At 36.1% G+C, this 27,283-nt stretch overlaps 1 protein-coding gene across 4 annotated transcripts in view; it reads left to right on the top strand.

Annotated features, from left to right (window-relative positions):
* Positions 1–27,283, top strand: part of OPA1 (OPA1 mitochondrial dynamin like GTPase) — an 89,841-nt gene that overhangs the window by 22,673 nt on the left and 39,885 nt on the right. For all 4 annotated transcript variants that reach the window (XM_059163119.1, XM_059163117.1, XM_059163118.1 and 1 more), the window contains 15 exons: positions 1,468–1,521; positions 4,829–4,933; positions 6,577–6,663; positions 7,365–7,478; positions 11,786–11,866; positions 11,990–12,064; positions 12,373–12,444; positions 12,529–12,628; positions 12,965–13,095; positions 15,943–16,015; positions 16,104–16,176; positions 18,210–18,325; positions 19,173–19,237; positions 19,993–20,069; positions 26,658–26,823. In XM_059163119.1, coding sequence (XP_059019102.1) covers positions 1,468–1,521; positions 4,829–4,933; positions 6,577–6,663; positions 7,365–7,478; positions 11,786–11,866; positions 11,990–12,064; positions 12,373–12,444; positions 12,529–12,628; positions 12,965–13,095; positions 15,943–16,015; positions 16,104–16,176; positions 18,210–18,325; positions 19,173–19,237; positions 19,993–20,069; positions 26,658–26,823 — 1,389 coding nt within the window. The remainder of the gene's footprint in view (positions 1–1,467; positions 1,522–4,828; positions 4,934–6,576; positions 6,664–7,364; positions 7,479–11,785; positions 11,867–11,989; positions 12,065–12,372; positions 12,445–12,528; positions 12,629–12,964; positions 13,096–15,942; positions 16,016–16,103; positions 16,177–18,209; positions 18,326–19,172; positions 19,238–19,992; positions 20,070–26,657; positions 26,824–27,283) is intronic.

The following is a 27,283-nucleotide window of genomic DNA, read 5'->3' as shown; positions in this document are numbered from 1 at the left end:
GATTTTGTTCTTCCAGTTGTTGGTGCCTTCCCAGCTTGTTTGTTTCCTCACATTTTAGGAGACTATTAATAATTCTTGTCCATTTTACACAAACACAGTCAAATGAAAAAGCTTTTCTCCATAAGTCTGCTTGCTATACAAGAATGAGAAAACAGTAATACAGAGTTTGTTTTATATTATCTTTTCTTCTAATTACTGAATCATATTTGCAGAGATTTTTAGGCATAGGCTTTTAAGGAAAAAACAGTATGTTCATAGCAAGCGTTGCCATTTTTATTTAAAAGAAGTTTGGGGAATGTTTTGAGAAACTATTTGGAAAGAGGAATTAAAACCTCAAAATACATTTTTATTGTGTGGATAAGAGTTATTAATATCTATCTCAATAAGTAAATCACTTAAAATTTTCTCATATGTAGTTGCTACCATAATGCCTTGATTGCTTAAATAACTATTGAATGACGGTGAACAAGGACTTACATGAATTTCACCTTGAGTTTTGTGTCCTATGAAATAAAGTCATGTTTATGAATTTTGATTATCAGGAATTAGATAATTATTTTGAAAGACTGAGTATGACAACTTCTGCACCTCACCAAGGAATCAAAGAGCAGTTATATGGATTTGTCATAAATGACATCATTTTAATAAAATTGATCAGTTGTTTTATATTTTGAATTATACTGTGACTAGAGCCTGTTAATGCAATAAAGTTCTTTTTGTTTTGGATATTTTATTTTAGAACTGTTAGCATTAGTAACAATTGGAAGTAGTTTCTACAATAGCGATAGATTTTATCCTACTTTTGTTTTATGTTTAAATCAATTTTAGTTGCCTCACTCAATTTTATTACTACTAATGCATTCACTCTGTTGTGGGTTAGCAGATCTTGCACTGGAATTGAATTTAAAAACAAGCATCTGGCTCTACTTAAAGCTCTGAAAATACAAGTTGTTCTTTGATTTATTAAATACTTCTCTACTTACAGAACAGAAATGGGTAATAGATGCTTAACATATACACTGTGACTAGTGAATTTTTTCAGTAACTATAAATGATAACATGCATCTAAGTTCCCAAAACACATTTCTGGAGGTGTCAGTGCTCTTTTTCTCCAAGCATCCAAATGCCTAGGGCAGAATATAAAACAACCTATGAAAACTATAGTAACTGTATATACTGATCTCTTATTTTTTTAACGAGCCTTTCATCAGAAATGACTAGAATAGTGTCTGGAATAGGATTGCTTTTTAAGGCTATTAATATAGTTAAAAATTTTTGATAAGCAATTTTAGTGTTGAATACAGATTTTTTTACTTTATTAAATCATGTAACTTAAAATGTGCTTTGATTAAATATGCATATAAAGTCAATAATTTTTAAAAATACTTCTCAAAAAATTTAACTTACTGTACATTTTATGTAAATCTATTTCTACTGAAATAAAGTTAATTTATTTTAAATATCTAGGTGACAGACAAAGAGAAAATTGACCAGCTTCAAGAAGAACTTCTGCATACTCAGGTAATTCTGATGAATAGAAAGAACCAGGGACTTGAGGGGCACCTGGGTCTCTCAGTGGTTAAGCATCTGCCTTCATCTCAGGTCATGACCCCAGGACTCTGGGATCAAGCCCCACAGCAGGCTGCCTGCTTCTTCCTCTGCCTGCCACTCTGCTTGGCTCTCTCTCTTTCTCTCTCTCTATCAAATAAAGAAAATCTTAAAAAAAGAAAAAACAAGGGACTTTATCTTATACTTAAGTTTGATAATGGAATTTTTTTAAGAGCAAAATTTGGAGTGATTTGATGATACAATCTTATTATAAATAGATGTAAAAAAATGCAAAAGTAAGTTAAGAAATAAAGAATAAAAAAGAAACTTGGTAAGTGTGCTTTACTCATATGTGTAAAAACATATCTGAGTGAACCTTGTACTTTTAATTTTAATGAAAACCTGCTGTGGAAAAAAAAGTGGGGGAAAGTGACTTGTTCTTACATAGACCTATGCTTGCATTTTTACATAGATAGGCTGATAATTCAAGTCATTTAGTAGGCTGATTTAAGTCTACCATAGTTCTAATCCTCCCTCAGTATCTTTTTCCTTTACTTCTCTAACCCCAAAATGAATCAGATAATGGCTTTTCTAAATGTATTTCTGGCACTGATTTGAAAAGCTCTTCTCCTGTAGTTGGTTATAAAACCTTGATTATTTTAAAGACATGTTGTTCTGTGCAATCTGATGAGTAGGTAAATTCTAGTGCAGAATTGCCATATCATCCACTCCATCATTAATTAATATGTTTTTATGATTATTATATGATATAAATACAATTGAAATCTATAATCTAGTTATGTTAATTTACATGGATAACAACAATGTGCAATAATAATTAAGTTTTTGTCTTTTAAATTAACACTTTTTTTAAGGAGAGTCTCTTTTTTAGGGAAGAAATACAAGGGACAACCTAGATGAAATTAAACAGTATAGTTTTTCACAGGTTCTCTTAATATTCTTGATTTCATTGATATCTATGCATTGATCCTCATGCCTGACTATACCATAGAATCACTTGTGCTCTGGCCGTCTCCATATATATTTTTAAAGGCTTTTCAGCCAAGCAATTCCAATCTTCACTTCAGCCAGAGGTTAGGAATCATTGGTCTCAAAGTGTGGTCTCTCGAGCAGTTGCATCAGTATCCTTTCAGGATCTTGTTAGACGTGCAAATTATTGACCCCTTCCTAAACCTCCTGAATCAGAAACTCTAGAAGTAAAACCTAGCAATCTCTCTTTTTAAAAGCCCTCAAATTATTCTGATGCATCCTTAAGTTTGAGCACTGTTGGTCTTGATCTTTGGAGGACAGCTCACTAACACATCTCTACAGAATGGCTGAAGATTGGCACCTGTACCAAAGAATTATTCCATCCCCAGAAAATGTAGATCTGCATAATTGATTCCATATTTACAAAGAAATGAACCAGTGTAAATCCTACTACCCTTGTTTATCTGTTGATATCAACTCTTTGACTTGTGTAATTTGTAGTGTCAGCCATGGGCATTGACACAAAGACTATGAAAAATTCTTGACATAATAAACCCTAGGGTTAGCTATCTATACCAGTGATGTGCAGTAGAAATACAATGCAAGCCACGTGTGTGATTTAAAGTTTTTGCATTCCAAAAAGGTAAAAAGGAATAGGTAGAACTGATTTTAATAATACATTTTATTTAACACAGTGAATTCCAAATTAGGATCATTTAACATGTAATGAGTAGAAACATAGTAATGAGGTATTTTATTTATTCATTTATTTACTGAATTGTAAAAGTCTGGTGTGTATTTTACATTTAACAGTGCATCTCATTTCCGACTGAACTATGTTTCAGAGTGCTCAACAGCTCCAGTGGCTGGTGGCTACCATATTACACAGCAGAGATCTATTTATGTCAGAGTTTTGTTGTATATTTTATATATACAGCATATAAGTGAGCAGGTGTTACTTAAAAATGTTTATAGTAGGGACACCTGGGTGGCTCAGTTGGTTAAGCAGCTGCCTTCGGCTCAGGTCATGATCCCAGCGTCCTGGGATCGAGTCCCACATCGGGCTCCTTGCTCCACAGGAGCCTGCTTCTCCCTCTGCCTCTGCCTTCCACTCTGTCTGCCTGTGCTCGCTCTCACTCTCTCTCTCTCTGACAAATAAATAAATAAAATCTTTAAAAAAAAAAAAAAGTTTATAGTAGAATCTAGCTTCTTGTTCTACCTGTCTCATATTACTGAGTTCTACTGCAGAATATGCTTTTTTTTAATTTGACTATAGTTGGACATTGTCTGAGGATAGACCCCTGATTGCCTGTTACTTTATTCTTAAAAGATTACAACAACCTAAAAATTTTCCAGAGGATGATTTTTCCATTTTGAAAGACATGATATAAGTTGGACATAAACATTCTGCTGGTTTTCGGAAGAAGTAATTCTTAATAGTGTCTGAACATTGCTCATGTTTAGAGAAGAGATGATAGTATACAAACTAAGAAGATCAAGTAGAAAAGGATTGCATTTATTTGAGAAGAGAAGTGTGTAGCTAAGCATCTACCTTGACAAAGCAAGCTGTCTACATGTATCAGTCTTTTTAAAAAATCTCTTTTTATATCAGTATTTTAAGAATTAATGTGAAATCTCCGGCCTTGGAAACATAACCAAAATTTGGAGAGTTTGAGTTCTTGACTCTGACCTATATAATCAAAACCCTGTGATAAGCTACCAAGGGTCCCTAACCTCAGATCCCTAATCTAGGGAACCTTTGCCTCATGTAAAGAGTTTAGGAAGCTAATGCTAATAAAACATTCAGTATTGGGCCTGTCACATAATACATGCTCAGGTACTATTAGCTGTTGTTATTTCATTTTAATATACAACATAAAATAATGTGGGGAATGGGAAGAATTTGAATTTTTGTCAAATGTCCCTATGGTAAAGACTTAAATTTTTGATGTAATAGGAAATACTGTTTCAGTAGATTATACTTAAGAACTTACTTCTTTAAATTCTTACATTTTACTATTTTTAAATAATTCAGTTTCTTCAATGTAAATAGCAAAGAATTTTCCAAAGAAGATGCCAAATTATAATAGAAAAACGAATTCCATTGTTTGCATGAGAATTTTCATAATTTATTTTATTCTCAGCATTTTCAGAGAAGCTTCTTAAATGAAATAATTCATTTTAAATATTCAGAAGATACGACTTCAGGATTTTGCAAGATTTTAATTTAGACTAATTAAATTGTTAACTCATCCTTTTCTTATGTAATTATGGTGTTATTTTGTTACAGTTAAAGTACCAGAGGATCTTGGAACGGTTAGAAAAAGAGAACAAAGAATTAAGAAAATTAGTATTGCAGAAAGATGACAAAGGCATCCATCACAGAAAACTTAAGGTATTTTCAGTTTACCTTAATTTTGCTAATTCCAGAACTTTGCATTTCACATTGTACATTCATCGATACCAGTTTTTAAAGCCATAATGTGTTCTATTCTTTTCTTTCTAACCTGATACCCTTTGGAGATAGGGAAGTCTTTTCCTATATTAAGACACTTCATAAATTATAGTCTACAGATATTTGTTTCATATAGGCCCATAAAATCTTCATCCTTTTAACAGTCATTTCTTGTGAATCCATTTATTTTTCAGAAATACCCCATTTATCTTGAGGCTGATTTAAGTTCTACAGTTATAAAATAAGAATTGTGAGTTGAGGGACATTTAGATATGACTTGGCATCATATCTTAAATTTCCAGTGAATGATTAGTCCATTTTCTTCAGTTTTATGAAAATTACTGTTTTCTTCTGGAAGGTTTTGTAGGCATTTTACAGCATTTTTGTAAAAAGTGTATGCTGGTATTTTTATCATCAGCACATTGGTAATTACCATTATCAGTAAGTTAAAGCTCATTATTGCCCACTAAACCAAGCTGTATGTGCTGAATTAGTTGAATTAGTAACATTTTTAATGTATATCTTATATAAGTAAACAGAATTTGTATATAGCAAACCTACAATAAGTCATGGCACATGTATTCTGAAACCAGGGTCCAAAGATAAGTAGTTCCTCTTTAACCTACATGTATTAATAGTTCTAACTGTAAATCATGACTTCATAAAACAAATAAATAGCATGGCTTTATTCACAATTTACATGTGGTGATTGAGTAAAGTCATATCCAAATGTAATATATTTTGAGAGTTCACCTCAGAAATGGTATTTTTTCTCATAAAATGAAATGGTAATGAAAATTTCAAGAATTTTTTGTTTATTTTTTGGTGGAAAGGATAGCAGTTGCTTTCCATTTAATTACTTCTAGGTGTTAAGAGCTGAAAGGAAATGTTGGCCATCATTTTGTTCCTACCTTGCATTGAAACTTATCTTTAATTATTAAATGCTTGGCATGGTAGTCCTTTTTTTCCTCACTTGTTTATTTGTTCATTAGTTGTTCAAATACTTTATTGAAGTATTTGCCAGGTACCATGTTCTGTCCTGGTTCTCGAGAAAGAAACAATGCAGGATGTCTGCCCTTGATGCTCTCACACTTGAGTCTGTACAACTGTCACAGTACACTTACTCATTCTGACTGATTTAATAGTCTTCTTAGTGATTTCTTCTCTTCTTTTATCCTTTCTTCAGTTTCTCTCCCCTCGCCACCATACACATACCAAACTTGATAGGGGATGATTTCCTTGTAGTTGGTCACCTGACTCCTTTTTTGGCCTTTGTGGTGTTAATGATCTTCCTTTGTTGGGCATTTAATATTTGTTCTTCAATATTAAACAGTAACTTCCCTCTTTTAACATTTAATTGGAAGGTTAGAAAATCCTCAGTTAATGTACTATATTAAATCAGCATATCTCTAAATTAAGTGAGATAAAATGGAATTTTATTATATACTGTTTTACTATGAAAGTATATTATGTAATTAGAAAAAAAATCATTATAGAAAAACATTTTGGATTTATCAACTTTTTTTCTCTTGATACATCTGATTTTCTTTAATTTATTCATATTAATTTTTGAAATTTTCTAGAAATCTTTGATTGACATGTATTCTGAAGTTCTTGATGTTCTATCTGATTATGATGCCAGTTACAATACACAAGATCATCTGCCAAGGGTAAGTGAAAAATTTATATGCAGTGAGCTTGCTCTTCAGCAAAAGAACACTTCAGATTTTAAAAAAGTTATGTGTGTGTGTATGTGTATGTATATATTCAGACACACAGTCTAGCCATATACATAGGGACATTAGCCATATACATAGGGACATACGACAGAGATATATATTTTTTACCTATATATTATTATGTGCTTTAGGTGATGTCTTAAGCATTAACTGTAGCTTGACTCTTGGTCCACTGGCTTAGTTATATTTATATGTAATGAAGTAAGGTTATTAGGTACTTGGCATTATGTATTTGTAACATCCACGAAACTAAAATATCGGAACAATGGAGTAAATTAGTCATGAAGGAAATTTAACATCATAGAATTGAAAATGTCTTTATAATGAATAAGCTAGCTACGGAAAAGATTTATAGAACATGAGTGATCTGGTTTTAGAAGTAGTAGTTTAATTTAGCACAACTTTTTGTTAAAAATTTGGATATAAATACTGGATCCAATTAATATTTTACTGTTTATATTTTTGGTATGCATAGAGGTAATGACCATCTTTGTTTTTATGGATGGGATTTTTAAAATCATTTAACTGTATTTTTTTAAAAGACTGAAAAAATCTCAGTGATATTTCAAATCTATTTAAGTAAAATTGTGTATTTAAAAAATCTGAACTGATGTTATTTGTTCTATGGTAAGGTTGTTGTGGTTGGAGACCAGAGCGCTGGAAAAACCAGCGTGTTGGAAATGATTGCTCAAGCACGTATATTCCCTCGAGGATCTGGGGAGATGATGACACGCTCTCCGGTTAAGGTAGGACAGTAGGCCATCTGGATGAAACTCCTCGGGAACGTAGCTGCTGCAGTGAAGTTTGTTATGTTGAAATGAAGAATTATAATGAAAAAGAATGGATACATAGCCCTGGGAATTAGTCCTATTGTGGAAATCGGTGCAGGCACAGCCTGGAGACCAGTGTGACAGGAGCAGAGCGGGTGATGGATGAGAGATGGAAGAGGAGGGCAGAGGTGTGGTGGGACCAAGCTTCACTAAGCCGTTGTTAGGACTCTGGATTTTATTCAGAGTGAGGTCAGTGAGAGGTTGAGTCAGAAAATGAGAATATTGGAAGTGGAGTCTGTAAATGTAGATAATTTTCCAGTTTTACTCTAAGAAGAATGGAGCAATGGGGCAGTAGTAGTTGAAATATGTTGGGTCAAGGGAAAGATATTTACCAACTGATTGTAATGATACAGTTTGAGAGGTAAAAATGATGATGTAAGGGATAGGGAACAATTGCTCGTAGTAGCAGAGTCTTTGAGGACAAAGGCTGGGACTCAGCATGCAATATATAGAAGTTCTCACAGTTCATCCATTGCCGCAGGAAAAAAGTCTATGGCTCCAGTCTTTCATTCAACAAATATTTATTGAATGCCTAATATGCTTGGCACTGTTCTAGCAGTGTGTTAGTTAAATAAAACAAAGATCCTTTCCATAATGGAGGATGAGTTCCATTAGAAGAAGCAGGCAATAAGTAAGAAGCAAAATAAATGACTGAATTACATAGTATGTTAGAAGCTGGTAATTGTTGTGCCACAAAAAAAAGAAGGTGAAGCCAGGTAAGGGTAGGGTGCCAGATAGACTGCATTGAGACGGTGACATTTGAACCAAGACTTGCACAAAGTAAGGGAAGAAGTCATGTGGATATCTAGTTCAAGAGTGTTCCATGCAGAGAAAAAGTTAGTGCAAAGCCCCTGAGGTAGTTCGGTGGCTGTTGTGTTCAAGGCCAGTGTGGCTAGAGCAGAGTGAAGAGTAGTGGATGGATGATGAGATCAGAGGACTAATGGGAGGCAGCAGGAAACAGATCATTGGGGCTTTGTTGGTCATTGCACAGACTTGGATTTTTATTTTGAATGAAATAGGGAGCCAGTGCAGGGTTTTGAACAGAGTAATACTACATTTTTTTTAATAGAGAAAGAGTTCTCCTGTGCATACAAGTGGAGAGGGGTGCAGAGGGAGAGGGAGAATATCCCAAGCAGACTCTGTGCTGAGTGCAGAGCCCGACACAGGGCTCGATCCCAGGACCCCAAGATGACAACCTGAGCCAAAATCAAAAGCTGAATGCTCAATCGACTGAGCTACCCAGGCGCCCTATAATACTACTTTTTAAAAAGGCTCACTATAGCTGCTGTGCTGAAAATAGATGTAAGTAAGATGGGTAGATCGAGAGAGACCAAATGGGAAGCTTTTGGAATGTTCAGGTGATTCTTTCACCAGGGAACTAGCCACAAAGATGATAAGAGATTATTGGATTATGGATCGATTCTTAAAGCAAAATCAGTAGGATTTCTTAGCATACTTGATATGAAGAAGTGTAAGTCAGTTATCAAGATGATGCCAGTGCTTTTTGGCCTGAATAAATTAGAACATGTAATTGATATGGGGGTGTCTGGAGTAGTGGGAGTTAGCCCTGGAGAGAAGATTGGGAGTTTTTGACTTGCAAGGGATATTAACAAATAAGTAGCAGTTGGAGACCTGGGCTAGAGACATAAATTTAGACGTCATAATCAAATATCTAAAGGTGGTATGTAAAGCCACGGTCTTCCTAGGTAAGTTCACTGAGGGAGTGAGGAAAGAGAAGACACAGGACGAAGAATTGTGTCCTGGGCATACCCAAGATTAAGAGGTTGAGGGTGGAGCAGACAACAAAGGAGCTTCTCAAGGAGCCAGCAGTGTATAGGGGGAACCCAAGCAGCACAGTGTACTGGAAGCCAGGTCAAGAAAATAACTAGGAGGAGGCAGTGATCAGTGAGGTCAAACACTGCTGACAGATCAGGAAAGATGAAGACTAATAATTGGCCATTTTACCAGTGAAGGCAATTAAGTAGAATATGTGCAGGTATCCTTCTGCTTGCTTCCATTTGCTCAGTGAAATGAGAGGCTAGATTATCAGCTATGAAGTAATGAGAGGGGAGAAGGTATTAAAGATCGAGTGAACAAGTCTTTCTAGGCAAGTGGTGACTCCAGAAGTGAGTTGATGGAGATAAGGCAAGATATAATAGGATTCCTGAGCCATACTAAGGTCTCCATTAAGATCTGTGGAGATAGGGGCGCCTGGGTGGCTCAGTCGGTTGAATGTCCAGCTCTTCAGTTTGGGCTCAGGTCATAATCTCAAGGTCATGAGATCAAGCCCCCATGTTGGGCTCTGTTGCTGGGTTGGGGCCTACTTAAGATTCTCTTTCTCCCTCTGCCTCTCTTTCCACCCCTCCACTTGCACATCTGCTCTTTCTCTCAAAAAAGATCTGTGGACATAAATTCAGGGGGAAAGCTGAAAGCTGTCGTAAGGTGTTGTTTTTTTTTTTCTTTTACTTTAGCTGGTGGGTGTAGAGTAATGGCAGAATTAGAAAATTGACATCACCAAGAACAAAGGCCAGAATAGATAATAAGGCTAGTGCTAAAATCTTCCAGAAATGAAGTCTGTTCAAAACTGCAACAAGCAGTCTAGTGTGATTTATAACAGAGTGCACTGTTTTGGATCTGGGCATGAATTCAACTATGTTGTGTAAAACCAGTTTCTTTCCCGTTGCTCCATGGTTTTGTGTGAACACACCAAACTTTATAGGTCCATCTTACTATTGATAGGCACTTGGGATATTTCTGGTGGGGGGAAAGTCTGACTGTACCTCATAGCTTATTCTATAATCATCTCTAAAAATGTTGTAAATCTACCTTCTACATTGCTACCAGCACTCTAATTATAGTGGCTGTTATATGAATAGCATTATGAATGATATTATATTTTAGGAAGGAATTCATTTTCTTCTGGCAGGTGAGTAAATCATGAACAGATTTCCTTGAAATAGACAAGGCTGGTTTCTTTCCGGTTCACCATTACTTCTCTAGAATTTACCAGGACTTCTTCTCTTTGATAGACTCTGAACTCTGTGTTTTTGTCTCCCCTAGACAGATTGCCAGAATCTTGATTTAGCCTCTTTAGCAGATTCTTTCTGTTTTGCTAACTCATGTGCAAACATGTTACGGGGAAATTGTGGACAAAAGGTAGGGCTTGGTTTTTGGAGATTGATTTCTGCTGTCAGTTTTTTTCTGGAGCTTTAGCACCTTAAGCCAGGGCTGCTTGATACCCTCTGATCTCTGATCTTGTCTCCTCAACCCAGTAAGACTGCTTCAAGTTTTAACCTTTTCTCTTACATGACCCTGTGCCACAAATCTGTAAGCACCCCAAAGGAAAACAGCCATAGGAATATGCCCCTAAAATCCTCTGGGGTCTTGGGCCCAGTCCAGGATGCCATGGCTGCTCTCTGATGCTTTCAAACAGCTAAGTTTTGTTGGTTTTCTTAGCAAGTCTCAGTAGAAGGAATTGTATTTTAAAAGTAAAATTGGATCATTATAAAGAAGCCTGAAAAGCTGCAGTTGAAAAGCAAAGGAATGTGAACTTTAGAAGTCCTCATGAAAGCCCTAACTGTTGATATATAAGCTGTTAGGGAATTCTTTATGCAGATGTCTCTCACTCCTAGGATAGAAGCTACATTAGCTCCCCTGTGGTCAGTCTTATGTGCACGTAGGTTTTGCTGCACTGTCCATTTAGTTCTGTGTATTATTTGTCCCAGGAGGTAGTGAGCTCTAAACGAGGGACAGTAGATTCTTTGTTTACCCTCCGGCAGCACTTGACACAGTTAGTCCTCAATAGATAGAAGTTGAATGAATGAATTGTCCTTTACCTAAGTTAACCTTTGAAGTTAAATCCAAGATTTCTTTTTGTTTTTCAAGTTATAGTTTGATGGTTCTGTTCTTAGTAGTCTTCTAGCATTGACTGGAAAAGGATAGGGGCAGCAGCATTTTGTTTTAGGTCATGAAAGATCAAGAGTAGCCAGCAGTCTTATTGGGAAATTACAGCACATGCAACAGATATATGGACAATACAGATAAAAAATTCTGTAGTCTCTGCATTGCCATGTTGTCAGCCCCCAAGGATGTTCCTTTATGTGTACTGTGAGGGGATGCCTGGATTTATGCAGTGCGGTGGGCTGTAAGTCCTATGGGATCAATATGAATTGTAATATGAATTGTAAATGTATTACTACATCTTGATTTTCCATTAATTTCAGGTTACACTGAGTGAAGGTCCTCACCATGTGGCCTTGTTTAAAGATAGTTCTCGGGAGTTCGATCTTACCAAAGAGGAGGATGTAAGTAGACTTTGTATGAGGTTCATGGTAGCTTCTAACTCCTATAAGCTTAAGAAAGACAACTAAACTGGAATTTTTGTTAGTTGAAGATTTTCATAGGATTTTGTTGTTTACTATTAATAGCTCGCAGCATTAAGACATGAAATAGAACTCCGAATGAGGAAAAATGTGAAAGAAGGCTGTACTGTTAGTCCTGAGGTAAGTGTTGTAATTCATTTTAACAATGTTCTGTGGAAATTCAGAGTTTATGATTTGAGATAAATCATGATTGGCATTCATGTTTAGATTGCAGCTATTCTAAAACACACAGATTTTTAAAAATATTCCAAATAATGTATCATTTTGTGAGTAATTTTCTAGAATAATTAAATAAAAGGATCAGAAAAAGAATAACTTCTTTCTGAATGGATGAGGTACAGAATTTTCAGAACATACATATCATGAATATATTACTAACAGATCGCTGCCCATGGTGAATTTTGTTTTCTTTTGTTTTCCCTGAGTAGACCATATCTTTAAATGTAAAAGGCCCGGGATTGCAGAGGATGGTGCTTGTTGACTTACCAGGTGTGATCAATGTAAGTATATATAGAACATGTATTTTTGTCTTGTTCCTATTGTGGAAAATATGTGTAACGATATTTAAAACCTTTTTCTTCAAGACTGTGACATCAGGCATGGCTCCTGACACAAAGGAAACTATTTTCAGTATCAGCAAAGCTTATATGCAGAATCCTAATGCCATCATACTGTGTATTCAAGGTAAATCTTATCAAAAGGTTTTAATTGCACTGATATGCTTCCCTCTTTAGCAGGCTAAGCTTTGCTCTAAATATGCACATTACATAAACATACAAGATAAATGTCTTGCCCTCCCTAAATCATTCATTTATTAATAAATAGGATTGATATTGGCAATATTTTGATAAATTTCATTGTAGGCATTGCAGATTTTTATTAGCTAGAAGTTCTTTTCATAACTAAAATAAATGTATTAAGAAGTTTTCTTACTGTAATGTAGATACAAGGGTGTAGCATATAGAAATTTTAAAGTCTACTTTGCAGTTGTTATAGTGTCATTTTTCAAATTTTTTTCAGATGGATCTGTGGATGCTGAGCGCAGCATTGTTACAGACCTGGTCAGTCAAATGGATCCCCATGGAAGGAGGACAATATTTGTTTTGACCAAAGTAGACCTGGCAGAAAAAAACGTGGCTAGTCCAAGCAGGGTGAGGGCAAGTTCTTCTTTGTGAAAGAACAGATTCTTTGTATAAGCTTCAGCTATGATAGGGACTGGTGATAAAAGCAAAAACATACAGCAAACAAAAACTTGTAGAATACTTTAGTGGGATTTTTCTTCTCATTAAAAACAAAGTATTAGAAAGTTAAAGTAAATTACTTTAGTGCAATTTTGAGGTTTAAGTAAAATTCCATAATTTCAGTTTGTTTGTTTCAGAAATTCTTAGAAAACTATTAATGCTGCTTACTCTAATTTAAATAATCTTATATGCCGATGTTCATTAACCACTTATTAATTAACCACAAATTAATAATGATTGTGGTGTTTCTTTTCTAAAAAAATTTTTTTTAAGTTAATGTTTATAAATTAGTGTAGGCCTAGTGACACTATAGATTCCTTCTGGACATTATGTATACAATTTTTGTTGGTTTTTTTTTTTTTTTGCAAACAAACATTACCTTTCCTAACTGATCAAAGACTATGAAGCAGATTTTTATAATACGGAAGGCAATGGGTTGGTCTCAGGCCTCACAGTTGTTATCCATACTCCACCACCAAGCTGTGTTGTCCTTGAGCAAATCTTGTTACTTCTCTGCATCTAGTTAGTGCATAATCCATCCTATTAGTCTAGCTGATCTCTAGGGTCATTTTCATTTCTAAAATTCTGCAGCTTTATACATCTTTGTACATGGGCTTCAGTGTCCCTCTTTCTCCTCTAACAATGAGAAAGTTTTATTTCAACATGACATTGTAACTCTTACTAGGGAGCACGTCATGACTTAGAGCGAGTTCTTTGCTTAGTTCTAAAAGCAGAAGTCAGTGATTGAAAATATAGGGTCTGTAGCCAGATTGCTTGGTTTCAAATGCTGGCTCTACTCTTTGCTAGCTGTATAATGTTGGGTAAATTTTTAAACTTTTTTTAGTGCTTTTGGCTTCCTCATCTGTTGGGATGAAGATATTAATGGTACTATCTCATAAGTTGCAAAGATTTAATGAGTTAAATATTTGTTGTGAAGGGGTTAAAATAGTGCTTGGCACTGTCTTATATACATGATGGCTGTCATCTGTTATATCTTGATCCCCCATAGAACAACTTAAGGTATAAGTACCCATCCTTTGTGCTACTGCTTAGAATTTCTCTCCTTCCCACCTGAAACTTGCTGCGTGTGCTTCTTGTGCTGTGTTCCCAAGATAGACCACCCCAGAGTTTACCAATTCCATAGAAGGACTCACAAGACTCAGCACATAGTCATTCTTACACCAGCATCTGTGAACAGTGATTGGATACAAAGAAGAATCCCAAAAAAAGCAAAAGTACAAGAGATGGTATCTGGAGGAAACCAGGTTCAGGTTTCCAAGAGCCCTCTCCTGGGAGAGTCCTGAAGGAAACACTTAATCCCTCCAGCAACAAGTTTCTCTTGAGAGACTCAACACCTAAGGTTTTTACTGGGGGCTGTTCATGTAGGCCCCCTCAAGTACCAAAATTCCAGACGCCCAAAGGAAAGCAGATGTTCAGCAGAAACCACATTACTCACACAATGAGCCACTCTTTTGCAGGGAAAGTTTTGTTTCAATGTGGGAATTGTTTACCAGTGAGGTCCTCGGATGCCAGCCAAGGACGAACAGGCCTTTCTAAGGACCGCAGTCTCATGCCTGCTCTGTTAACTCTTCTCTGCACAGCCTCCATGACCTTTGCTTTGCCATGTTTTGAGGGGGAGGGCCTGCTGTGATGCTGCTGGTCCTGGTATGAAGACAAGTAGAAACAAAGTGGAAGGAAATTCTGTGCCTTCTTCCCATGTCCCTTCATTTCTTTCATTCCTTTCCCCTCTTCCCTAGGATAGTAAGTTTGTATTTCTTTTGAAGTGCAGTTAAGTTTTCTATCAATCCTTTTTTATACCAAAGAGGCAGCATTAGCTCAGGGGTGTAACTTGTCTTGAAGGAGTGATTCTTCCTGTAGTGTTAATGTGAATGGGCTTCTGGGAGCAGAACCTTCAGTTGTTTGAATGATAGGTCTCTATGTAAATATGCATTTTTCTGGGGACAGAGTTTATAGTTTTTAGAAAACTAAGTTTATAATTTAGAAAAGGGTTTTTGACCCTGAAAGAGATGAGAGCCAATGGATCCCAATATTTTTAAAAGTAAGATAAGACTGTCCCACCTTGTTTAGAATTTATCTATTTGAAGAAAAGTATAGGGAAATAATCATCACAGCTGCCATTTATCGAGGGCCTCTGCATGCCTGGCACTGTGGTACGTATCGTAGTGCTGCAGAGAATCTTCTCAACAGTCATTTTGAAAAAAGTAGCGGGGCGCCTGGGTGGCTCAGTGGGTTAAAGCCTCTGCCTTCGGCTTGGGTCGTGGTCCCAGGGTCCTGGGATCGAGCCCCATATTGGGCTCTCTGCTCAGCATGGAGCCTGCTTCCTCCTCTCTCTCTCTCTCTGCCTACTTCTCTGCCTCCTTATGATCTCTGTCTGTCAAATAAATAAATAAAATCTAAAAAAAAAAAAAAAGTAAGTAGCTTCTTCAGGCCTCGTAGCTAGTAAGTGGTGGAATTGAAATTGAACTAAGGCCTGACTCCACTGCACATCATTCCAGGTTTTACTAATACATCTTAGGTCTTAATAATGTATCTTTTAGTGTAATGAAATTAAATACATTCATTTTTTCCCCTCAAATAGCAGTTGAGAACCATTTTAACACTTTTGTACAGATTTATATATTTCACTGAACATATATGTATGCAGCATTATTAAACTATTCTTTTTGAATAGTATGTTGTACTTTAAAAAATTACATAAACATATATCTCACATTTATTTCCCACGTTTAAAAATAGATTCAGCAGATTATTGAAGGAAAACTCTTCCCAATGAAAGCTCTGGGTTATTTTGCTGTTGTAACAGGAAAAGGTATGTGAAGAGGTATTATTATATAATTTAGGTTTTTCTTGTTTTCAAATAAAATTAATTTTCTTAGACCTCCATCATCTTTCCCTAGGAAACAGCTCTGAAAGCATTGAAGCTATAAGAGAATATGAAGAAGAATTTTTTCAAAATTCAAAACTCCTAAAGTAGGTATATGGTTTAAATATTTTAAAATTTTATACTGAGGAAGTAGCTTAAACTGTTTTCACTTAAAACATTTGTTTTATAGCTGTTAGTTTAACATTGAATTTCCAGAATTTTTCCCAAATAACGATCTCTATCTAAAAGGCAAGTCCTCAAGCTACTCAGAATGAGAAGCAGCTTATCACCTGGTACAACACATGCTTGTGTGATAAACTGCCCCTTGGACTGTGGGCACTGAACGATAACACAGACACCTCTTTAGTTTTATTTATGAAGTGATATTTAAAAATCAATACTTAACATTTTTATTTATCTTTTAAAGAAACCCATCTTGTATTTTATATTTATTTTCCTTCTTTCTCTCTCTCTTTTTTCTTCTTTTCTCTTCTCTTCTCTTCTTTTTTTTTTCTCTCATAAATAAGTAAGTACCCTGGCCCTGATGTGGATATCAAACTCACAGTAAGATTCGCCTGCCCTTGGGGCGCCTGGGTGGCTCAGTGGGTTAAAGCCACTGCCTTCAGCTCAGGTCATGATCCCAGGGTCCTGGGATCAAGCCCCACATCGGGCTCTCTGCTCAGCAGGAAGCCTGCTTCCTCCTCTCTCTCTGCCTACTTGTGATCTCTGCCTGTCAAATAAATAAATAAAATCTTTAAAAAAAAAAAAAAAAAAAAGATTCGCCTGCCCTGGGGCACCTGCGTGGCTCAGTGGGTTAAAGCCTCTGCCTTGGTCTCACATCATGATCCCAGGGTCCTGGAATCGAGCCCTGCATTGGGTTCTCTGCTCGCTAGGGAGCCTGCTTCCTCCTCTCTGTCTCTCTCTCTCTGCCTACTTGTGATCAATCTCTCTGTCAAATAAATAAATAAATAAATCTTAAAAAAAAAAAAGATTTGCCTGCCTACCAGAGTGCCTGGGGGATTCAGTCGGTTCAGCATCTGACTCTTGATTTTGGCTCAGGTCAGGATCCTTGGGGTTGTGGGATTGACCCCTGTGTTGGGCTTTGCACTTAGTGGGGAGTCTGCTTGAGATTCTTTCTGTCTTCCCCCTGCCCTTTCCCCTGCCCCTCCCCTTGCTTACGCCCATGCGCACGCTCTCTCTCTCAATAAATAAATAAATAAAGTATTGTTTTATTGTTTCAAGATTTTATGTATTATTTGAGAGAGAGTGGGGCAAGCAGGGGGAGGATCAGAGGGAAAGGGACAAGCAGACTTTGTGCTAAGCACAGAGCCCAACATCAGGCTCAATATAATGACCCCAAGATCATGACCTGAGCTGAAATCAAGAGTCAGACAGTTAACCAACTCAGCCACCCAGGCATCCCTAAGTAAATAAAATCTTTTAAAATCTTTAAAAAAAAAAAAAAAAAAAAAGAGTTGCATGCTGAGCCATCCAAGTGCGCTCAACAATTACATTTTGAGTACACATACTTGGTTCTCTTTCAGTATTGGGGAAAGTTGGAGTGGGAGATGAGGATGTCAAAGGGATAGCCCTAAGTAAATATTGACAGAAAATAACAGAAAGTAAGATCCGGACAGAGAAACAAAAAGGAAGAGTTCAGGGACAACTGGATTATATTAAAAATTATATCGAGAGTCTCTAAAAATGGCAACGTATATTTGTGTCTGTATTAGTGTAGTAAGTCAAGGTAGCTCTTGAAAACGTAGTCTTGAGTGTTATCTGTGGGTACTAGAGCTGACAAGTATATGGAACTTTCAGCTGTCCAACATGATAGGCACTAGCCTCAGGTGGTTATTTAAATTTGAATTAGTTAACTTCAAGGAATTTTAGATTTCTGTTTCTCAGTCACACCAACCATACATTCCAAGGGCTCAAGTACCCCATGCACTTAGTAGCTCCCATGTGGGTAGCTCAGACAGAGGACATTTTCTGCATCATAGAAGGTTTTATTGAACAGCGCCAGTATAAAATATGAGAGTCACTATTCTCATTATATTATAACAAGCACATTTTCAAACCTGGTGAGAGTGTTGTCCTTTTTGCCATTTTTATGTACATAGCTCTTGTTATTTTTTAATAGGACAAGCATGCTGAAGGCACACCAAGTGACTACAAGAAATTTAAGCCTAGCTGTTTCAGACTGCTTTTGGAAAATGGTACGAGAATCGGTTGAGCAACAGGCGGATAGTTTCAAAGGTAAGTTAACAACTTTAGACATTTCTTTAATTGGCAGTCTTAGGTATCCAGCAGATTCTTTATTCCCTAAACAGTTGCTTTTTAGCTCATTGTCTATTAGCTAGCATGTGGAAAATGGGAAGAATAGAAATTTTCAGTTGTTCAAGAACACTTTCTCCTTCAGAGGAAACATCGCAAAGAGCACTTTGCAGAGTTTAAACAGAGTAAAAAGTTTGCAGTAGTGTTTGGGAGAAAGCTTAGTAAACTAGAGAGGACTCAGATTCCTCTGTTTTAGGGGGAAGAGGGGAATGGTGTTGGAGGCAGAGCAGCTTCTGCTTCAGCTCTGTTGTCCTAGTTCCTGAAGCCCACACTTTCCTGCTCTGTGGCTTTGTTTCCATAGTTTCATTTGATGGGAGTATACTTTCCTTCCCTTTTCCCACTTGGGAATTCTACCTGCTTAGTCCCTCAGCAACCCTATGAGTATTGTTATTGTTCCCATTTTACAGAAGAGGAAACTGGGACACCAGGGTAACTTACCTAGGTGATGCACTCAGTATCACACACAATAAATAATAGACCCAAGATTTGAATCATTGTGATGTGACTCCAGAGTCCATGCCTTAGCAGCTGTACTAAGCTGTTTCAGCTCTATGCTGTGTGGATTGAAGATGGAGAAGCAAGTCAAGAAGATTGGTTTGGAAAACTGTTGCAATAGTGAGATTCTGAGGTGTTGAGAGCCAGAATACTCAGGAGCAGTAGATACACACCAGAAATTCAGTTAGTACAGAGATAAGTCAGGTCACCTTTAACCACTGCAGTTGGATAGAAAGAGAATCCTGAAACTGGAACGTCTTTCCTTCTTCCTTAGCAACACGTTTTAACCTTGAAACTGAGTGGAAGAATAACTATCCTCGTCTGCGAGAACTTGACCGGGTAATGTTTGTGTGCCTCATGTATTTTGCATATGGCTTGTTTAATATTGTGCTCCAACAGTATTTATGTTGATGAGCAAAGTCTGGTAAGCCACACTGCTTTGGTTTTGACCATAGCATTACTACTTTAGAGCTGCAAGAATACAGTCTCTGTATAAATGCAAGAGTGCAGTTCTCTTCTATAATAATTTTAAATTATTTAGCATAAAATATTAAAAAATAATTTTAGATCATAAGTTGCTAAAGCAAGTGTTTAAAAACACTGAAAAAGTGAGGGACATTTCTTTAAAGGTCTTTAGAGAATATATATGTGTAATGTAAACTTTTAAAAATTATACATCAACTTTTTTACCTTTTCAGTATTTACCATGGAGAAATATACTCTAATTTAGTGGGACTTAAATATTGGTTTTCTTTGATTGTAAAATGCTATGTGTTGTAAAACACTGCATCAGTTTACTAATGCTAATAGACTAAATTAATATGTATTGATATTTTCATGTAACATGAAAAAATACACTCAGAATTGAGTGAATAAGATAGATATCTGTATCCATGTCTTTGTTCTTATCTGGCTACTGGTATTCCTAAAAAAGAGAGTAGGAGAGAAGAACATTACTTGCTGGTCATGCATGCTTCAGACGTAATCTAACCCTACTAGCCTGTCAGAGGCTTTCTTTTTAGTTATCTCTGAAATTCACATCAGGGCAGATTAATCTTATGAAAATCTTACTTACTTGTATCTTTATTATCTAGAATGAACTATTTGAAAAAGCAAAAAATGAAATCCTCGATGAAGTTATCAGTCTGAGCCAGGTTACACCAAAACATTGGTGAGTATTTGACCTTTTCTCAAAGATTTTACTACATGGATTATAATGAAATATTAAAATTTAGATAAATCAGTGATTTATTGTAGCCTTGGCTCATCCCCCCAAACAGTAAATACCATAAAAGTATTTCTTTTTGCAAAATCTAACTACTATGGTTGTCTAAGGCTATTTTGGGACACCTGGGTGGCTCAGTTGGTTAAGCCGCTGCCTTTGGCTCAGGTCATGATCCCGGGGTCCTGGGATTGAGTCCCGCATCGGGCTCCTTGCTCAGCAGGGCATCTGTTTCTCTCGCTGCCTCTGCCTGCCTCTCTGCCTGCTTGTGTGTACTCTCTCTGGCAAATAAATAAAATCTTTAAAAAAAAAAAAAAAAAGGCTATTTCAACTGAACTCTCAGGAAAATACTTATATGGCTTCTCCCAAACTAATTTCTACTGTAAGATGATACTACAACATACAAAAAACATTCTGCTTACTGAAAGTGGTCAGTCTTAAATATAATAAATTATATATTTTTTAAGTATCTTTCAGAAAAGGTATTCCTGAAAAATTGCTTTCTGCATGGTCCTTTTAAATCTTAATTTGTCTTGGACTTCTTTTTACCATGTAAAAATTTTGATTTCTGTCAAGTCCTTTAGGCAAAAGTTGCATCAAGTTGTATATTATATAAAGATTAGTCTATCAAGGGCTGCCTGGGTGGCTCGATGGGTTAAGCCTCTGCCTTCAGCTCAGGTCGTGATCTCAGGGTCCTGGGATCAAGTCCCGCATCGGGCTCTCTGCTAGGCAGGGAGCCTGCTTCCTTCTCTCTCTCTCTCTCTTTCTCTCTGCTTGCCTACTTGTGATCTCTCTCTGTCAAATAAGTAAAATCTTTAAAAAAAAAAAAAAAAAAGATTAGTCTATCAAAACTGGTTGTTCTTATAGGGGAAGGGAGGGAGAAATAAAACAAAGCAAAATCAGAGGAGACAAACCATAAGACACTCGTAATCATAGGAATCAAACTGGAGGGGCAGTGGGTGGAGAGATGGGGGAAGAGATGGGTGGTGGACATTAAGGAGGGCATGTGATATGAGCACAGGGTGATAGAATGATCACTGATTTCTGTCTCTGAAACTCAATACATTATATGTTATTTAACTGAATTTAAATAAAAAAATAAATTTTAAAAACCTCGTTGCTCTTGTTAGATTAATCACAGAGAACAAAACTATAGTGAAAACTAATTTGTAAAGGGAAAAGAATATGTATTTTCATGTTCTCATTTCTGAGTAAGAACAGTAGGTGCTTTTTGTAATATGTGCCTCATGTTTTATACAAATCATATTTTAAGTTGAATTTTATTGGAGATTTTAAAAAATAGGTAAATGCATTATTTTGAAAAGTAGTCATGCAAATCTCTTTCGGGGCAAATTATCACCTTCTCATTATTTATTTATTTTTTATTTTCACCTTCTATTTATGTTTAAGTGAATTTTGGCACTCTTAAACTTGTTGGATATAGGGCACTGAAACCGAAATAGGTTCTGTGTACCTCAGGCAAAGTGTGTATACATAGCCTTGATTTTTTTTTTGTGATCATATTTTAATTAACAAAGTCCTTGTGCATGAATTATCTTTATGATGAAGTCTATAGCATTTTTAAGAATTTATCATTCTTGGACTAGAACTAAATGTTTTCTGTTCTTCGGTTTGCTCAGCTGAAGATCCAAATTGAGCCTAGAGAGTAGTGTCTAGTCCTTAAATATGAGTTCAATATTCAGTATTATTAGTTTATTTAGTATTGTTAGTTTCCCCACATCAATGTCCTTTCTTCCTCTTCAAGGAGCCAAAGTTGGTCTGTTTCCAGTCTCTTCTCTGTATCCCCAAAAGGATTCTTGATCTTACAGTCCAGCTTATCTTTGTTATTATCTTTATTTTAAGCCAGTTCTATGGCTTTCTGTAAGCTAATTAGCTTTTGAAATTGTAAGATACTGTGTGTGTGTGTGTGTGTACACACTCACACATGCACACATGTGCACACAAAGAATGAATACTACTTGTTGTACTAGGTTGTATAAGGATAATGTACATGAAAAGTGATTTGTAAACTATTATAACTAATAATGCTGTTTATGGGAAAAAAATATGGTGCCTCTGTAAATTTCTGTTATCATCATGAAATGGGTAATTTTCTGTGCCTACATTAAAGTGAGCAATGGATATAGATGTCATTTATTTAACACACAGGTGGCTGAAGGGAATTGTGAAGGGATGAGAAGCCTGTATTTCCAGACTGCCTACTGATAAGGCAAGGGAAAGAAATAGGACATGTGTCTGCTAGACATTTATTCTGTGAGCTGCTGGATCAGATGATTCTATATCTTTTCATCAGCGTTTTTCTTTTTTTTCCTGGACTCTAGCTTAACACAAACATAGATCAAAATAGCAGGTCCTAACTGGAAGTGTTCATACCACACTGAATTCAACTGCATTTTACCCAGAGCATTTTATTTTTGCGACATAGTTGTTACTGTCCTAAGTAGTATTTGTTGTTGTTGCATATGCCTTATGTGATATTTTAGGGTTGACTAAGATATTAATTATTTAATCACCAAGACTACTTGATGTATACTTTGTAATCTGGAAGCGGTATTACAAGTATTTTATATCCCAAATGTGATTGTTTATAATTTACTTATAGGTATTCTACTGTACTGTAACTGTGTTTTTAAAAAATTTGTTAGGGGTTTATATTTGACATATGATGCATTATAGGCAGAAATAGGCTCCCAACAATTTCACGTAATATACCTCATCAGGAATTGATTACAAACATTAAGCAGGAGATATTGGTATACTATTAACATTATGTGACCATTATTATAGCTTTTTATGTTTTTCATAGTCATTTAGAAGGGTAGCTGGCTATATTGATAGAAATACACTTTTTAAAAAATGGTATGATGGTAGCATATAACTTTTGGTTAAAAGTGTTAAAGTTTATTTTCTTTAAAGAGTGAAAGGAAAATGGGAATGCACAGCTGAGTTCCCTAACTCAGAGTTGAGGAATTTTAAAAAATTTCTGATATCATAATTCTAGATTTAATGGGTAAAAGGTGTTAGGTAAAGGCAGTGACAGAAAATTGCAGAACCCAGGAGGTGAGAGCAAGCAAGATGACAAAAGTAGCTGAAGACTGTTACCTATGGCTTTAGCATAGGGGAGGCGAGTAGCAGGAGATAAAACAGTAGATACAAATAAGATATAGATTATCAAGGGCCGTATAAGCCTTGTTCAGAAGCTTGGAATTTATCCTATGAGCACTGAAGGCCGCTGAATAACTTTAGGGCAGATTTGCGTTTTAGAAAGATCTTTGTACTAGGGAAAGTGGAATGTTATGAAGAAGAGGGCAGTGAGCAAAGAAACAGTTGGCTGTTGAAATTATGTAGATGAGAGGTGATGGTGGCTCGAACTTGAATAGTGGTTGTGCAGATGGAGAAGAGGAGACAGTTTTGAAATATCTGAGAAGTTACCTAGAAGGTAGAATTGATAGGATTTAGTGATTGGATGTATAGATAATGGAAAAATTAGCTAAACAGCGAGTATATTTTTATCCAGTCATTACATTAATGTGAATTTGTAGGAATAAAGATATATTTGACAAAGATGAACACGTAAGAATCTTCACTGCTGTTTTACTTATAAGTGTAAAAAAATTAAAAACTTGTGTTTTCTCTTTGAATTAACATATTTGATTTATTCATAGACTAGATTACTGTGATGCTGTTGAAAAATATAAGATGTTGGGGCGCCTGGGTGGCTCAGTGGGTTAAAGCCTCTGCCTTCGGCTTGGGTCATGATCTCAGGGTCTTGGAATCGAGCCCTGCATCAGGCTTTTTGCTTGGCGGGGAGCCTGCTTCCTCCTCTCTCTCTGTCTCTGCCTACTTGTGATCTCTGTCAAATAAATAAATAAAATCTTTAAAAAAAAAAAAAGAAAGAAAGAAAAATATAAGATGTTGACATGGAAAACTGTATAATATGCTTTTAACTTTTAAAAAGTGTTTATAAATCAGTCTGTGTAATATGATCTACCTATGTAAACACACATAAATTTATGTAAGCATTAAATGTTTTTATTGATAACTTAAGCTGTGAATTATACTACTGAAAGAGGAATTATGGAGGACTTCTTACATTTTCTGTATTAGTTGAAATTATAGAGTGAGACCTCTGCTTTAAAACAAGAAATTTCCATTTTGAAAAGTGTTTTCATTAAAATGGAGTAAAACAGAGGTAAAGTTCCTGGAGATAATGAGGGGAATACATAGAACTATAATGTTAAAGTTATATTTTGTGTATTTGTGGAATTTTACCTAGATGATAGCAAAGTGTAGAATAGCGAAGTCTACAGTCACATAACATGTTAGGAAATGTAAGTAAGGATGCATGTCAGGGTGGCAGACAGTGTAAGCATATGAGCTGGCCTCAGCACAGGGATTTTTGCGTGAGAGTTGAGGACTAATGGTCCAGAAGAAAGATTGTGGGATGAGGAGAACATGACTTCCACTTCCTAACTGAGCAGCTTCCGGTCAGCAGAATGTAAGGACAACCACTGTCTGGAAGGGAGAGCTAGGAAAGGCTTGAGGATATAAGGAACAGGCAAAGAGTGAGAATGTAAAGTGGTTTGTTTGTTACGGAACAGAGTATAGGGGGCGCAGTAAACATGATTATGATGAAGGCAGGGGAGCAGGCGGAGTGTGGACAGAGGACAACAGCTTGGTGGTGAAAGGGGAGGTGAGGATGGGGGGGTGAGGATAGGTGACAGCAGCTACCTGTGGTGGGTTGGAAAGAGGCCTCCTATAAGAAAGTTACCATAGACTTGTCAGGATTTGATGGTCTGGAATTTTGTTATTATCTCCTTGAAAGGGTGTCTGAGATGTCAATTCTTGGCCCAGACTCCAGGGAAGAGATGACAGACCAAGTCTGTTCTGAGACAGGAGCAACAAAAAGCTTGGTGGTCAGAGGCTGGATCCTGGCCTTTTGTTCATCTTTGAGAAATCTTTAATTTGTGTTTAAAGTTATATGAATATGAATTAAGTTGAAATTAATAAATAGGAGACCCTGAGAAGCTTTTTTTTTCCAGTTTGCTCCTAAAAATCTCCCTGTCATTTTCTGTCATTAACACTGTGACTAAATTAACTTTGTCCTTCTGGTCCCCTGTGGTATATCCTTACCTCCTTACACTAACTCTTTGGTGTTCTGGTTGTCACTGAAAACAGACCTGAAAGTTAGCAAGGGGAAACCAGCAGCTAAGCTTATTGACTTAGTAAACTTGTTTTTACACAAGATGTTGAGTGAATATGAGGAGTTTGGATAGAAGGGAGTGTTGACACTTCTCAACCAAGAAAATTGCAACTTGGCCTTTGGTCAGCTGTTTCTGCTACCCTGAGCCTTGTGGCTGCATAGTAGTGGGTTGAGATTACTCTTAAGACTGACCACTTTGGGGAGGCAGAGTGTTTTTTATGTTGTAGTATTATCTTATAGTAGAAATTTGTTTGGGAGAAGCCAAATATTTTCTTAAGAGTTCAGGTTTTTTCCTTGATTTTTTTTTTTTTTTTTGTTTAGAGAGCTTTGTTCTTCTAAGATGTCTTTAAGGCAGGAAGGATTCTCAACTTGATTATCCATCTTTTACATTGTTACCTTTATTTATCATGATGTGCTGGACAGTTTGACATAGCAGTATCTGATAGCATCTCTGTGCTTTGTGCTGTGGTCTGATAAATTGTTAAAATTACACCAAGAAGTTCTCAGACTTGGTCTCCCCTTCACCATCAATATATATAAAGTATTTATTAATATTAGGCAAATAAGCCCTTGAAAAGATGCTCAGAAGTATTAATCATTAGGGAAGTGCAGAACAAAACCATAGTGAGATACCAATGTAAACCTGGCAGAATGACTAACCATATCAAATGTTGGCAACATGTAGAGCATCTAGAACTCTCATACTCTGGTGGGAATGTAAAATAGTTCAACCATTTTGAAAAACAATTTTGGCAGTACTATAAAAAGTTACTTGTATAATTGCCATATGATACAGCTATTCCAATCCTAGATGTTTTACCCAAGAGGACCAGCAGTATGTGCCCATAGAGTGAATGCTTGTAGCAGCTTTATTTGGAATAGCCAGTAATGGGAAGCAACCCAGATGTCCATTAACAGGTAAATAGATAAACCGATTCATATAGTGGAATACTACTCAGCAGTAAAAAGAAGTGAAACATTGATATACACAACAATGGATGAATCTCAAAATATGCTGAGTAAAAGAAGACAGACAAAATAGGAGTATGCTGTATGGTTGCATTTGTATACAGTTCTAGAAAATACAAGCTAATCTCTAGTAATAAAGTAGATACCGAGGCTAAAACTTTTGGAGATGATGGAGAAGTTCATTATGTTGATTATAGTGATTCACACAGGTGTGTTCATATTGTCAACATTTTAAATATGTGCAATCTATTTTAAGTGAGTGATACTTCAATAAAGCTGTTTTTGAAAGCAAGATTATGTTTAAATTTTGGTGTTTTTGAAACTTTTTTTTTTTTAAATTTCAGGGAAGAAATCCTTCAGCAGTCTTTATGGGAAAGAGTATCAACTCATGTGATTGAAAACATCTATCTTCCAGCTGCACAGACCATGAATTCAGGGACTTTTAATACAACAGTGGATATCAAGCTTAAACAGTGGACTGATAAACAGCTTCCTAATAAAGCAGTAGAGGTTAGGATATAATTTATTTAAATGGGTAAGAAGCATTATCTGAAGGGAGTAGGAGCTGTGAGTTTTAGGTTTTATTCCCATCACAGCCATTGTCTCTCCTTTGGGTCATTATGCTCCATTTATTCTGTACTCCTCTTCTCTGTGGTGGGATTAACCTTAATGCTACTACTGGTGACTACCATTATAAAAATTTACTAATTGGTATGGTGCCTGAGAGTATTTGTTCTATTCCAAAGATAACATATAACAAAACCAGCAAAATTTGCTCAAATGTGAAATGTTTTTAGCTTTTTCTGTGGGTAAGGATTTCATAAGGAAAATGTTTAATGGATAAAGCATTTCATTTATTGATTTTCTGCAGAGCTCAGTTGTACTTAATCATTTCCTTAGTTTGGGTCCTGCCAGAAGGTTAGACTAGGAATTAAAAGAAAGTACCTTGAAGAATGCTTTTCTGTTACAC

The sequence above is a fragment of the Mustela lutreola genome, chromosome 2, assembly GCF_030435805.1.
Source record: "Mustela lutreola isolate mMusLut2 chromosome 2, mMusLut2.pri, whole genome shotgun sequence".
NCBI classification, from domain to species: Eukaryota; Metazoa; Chordata; class Mammalia; order Carnivora; family Mustelidae; genus Mustela; species Mustela lutreola.
This window is presented reverse-complemented; position numbering and strand designations above follow the sequence as displayed.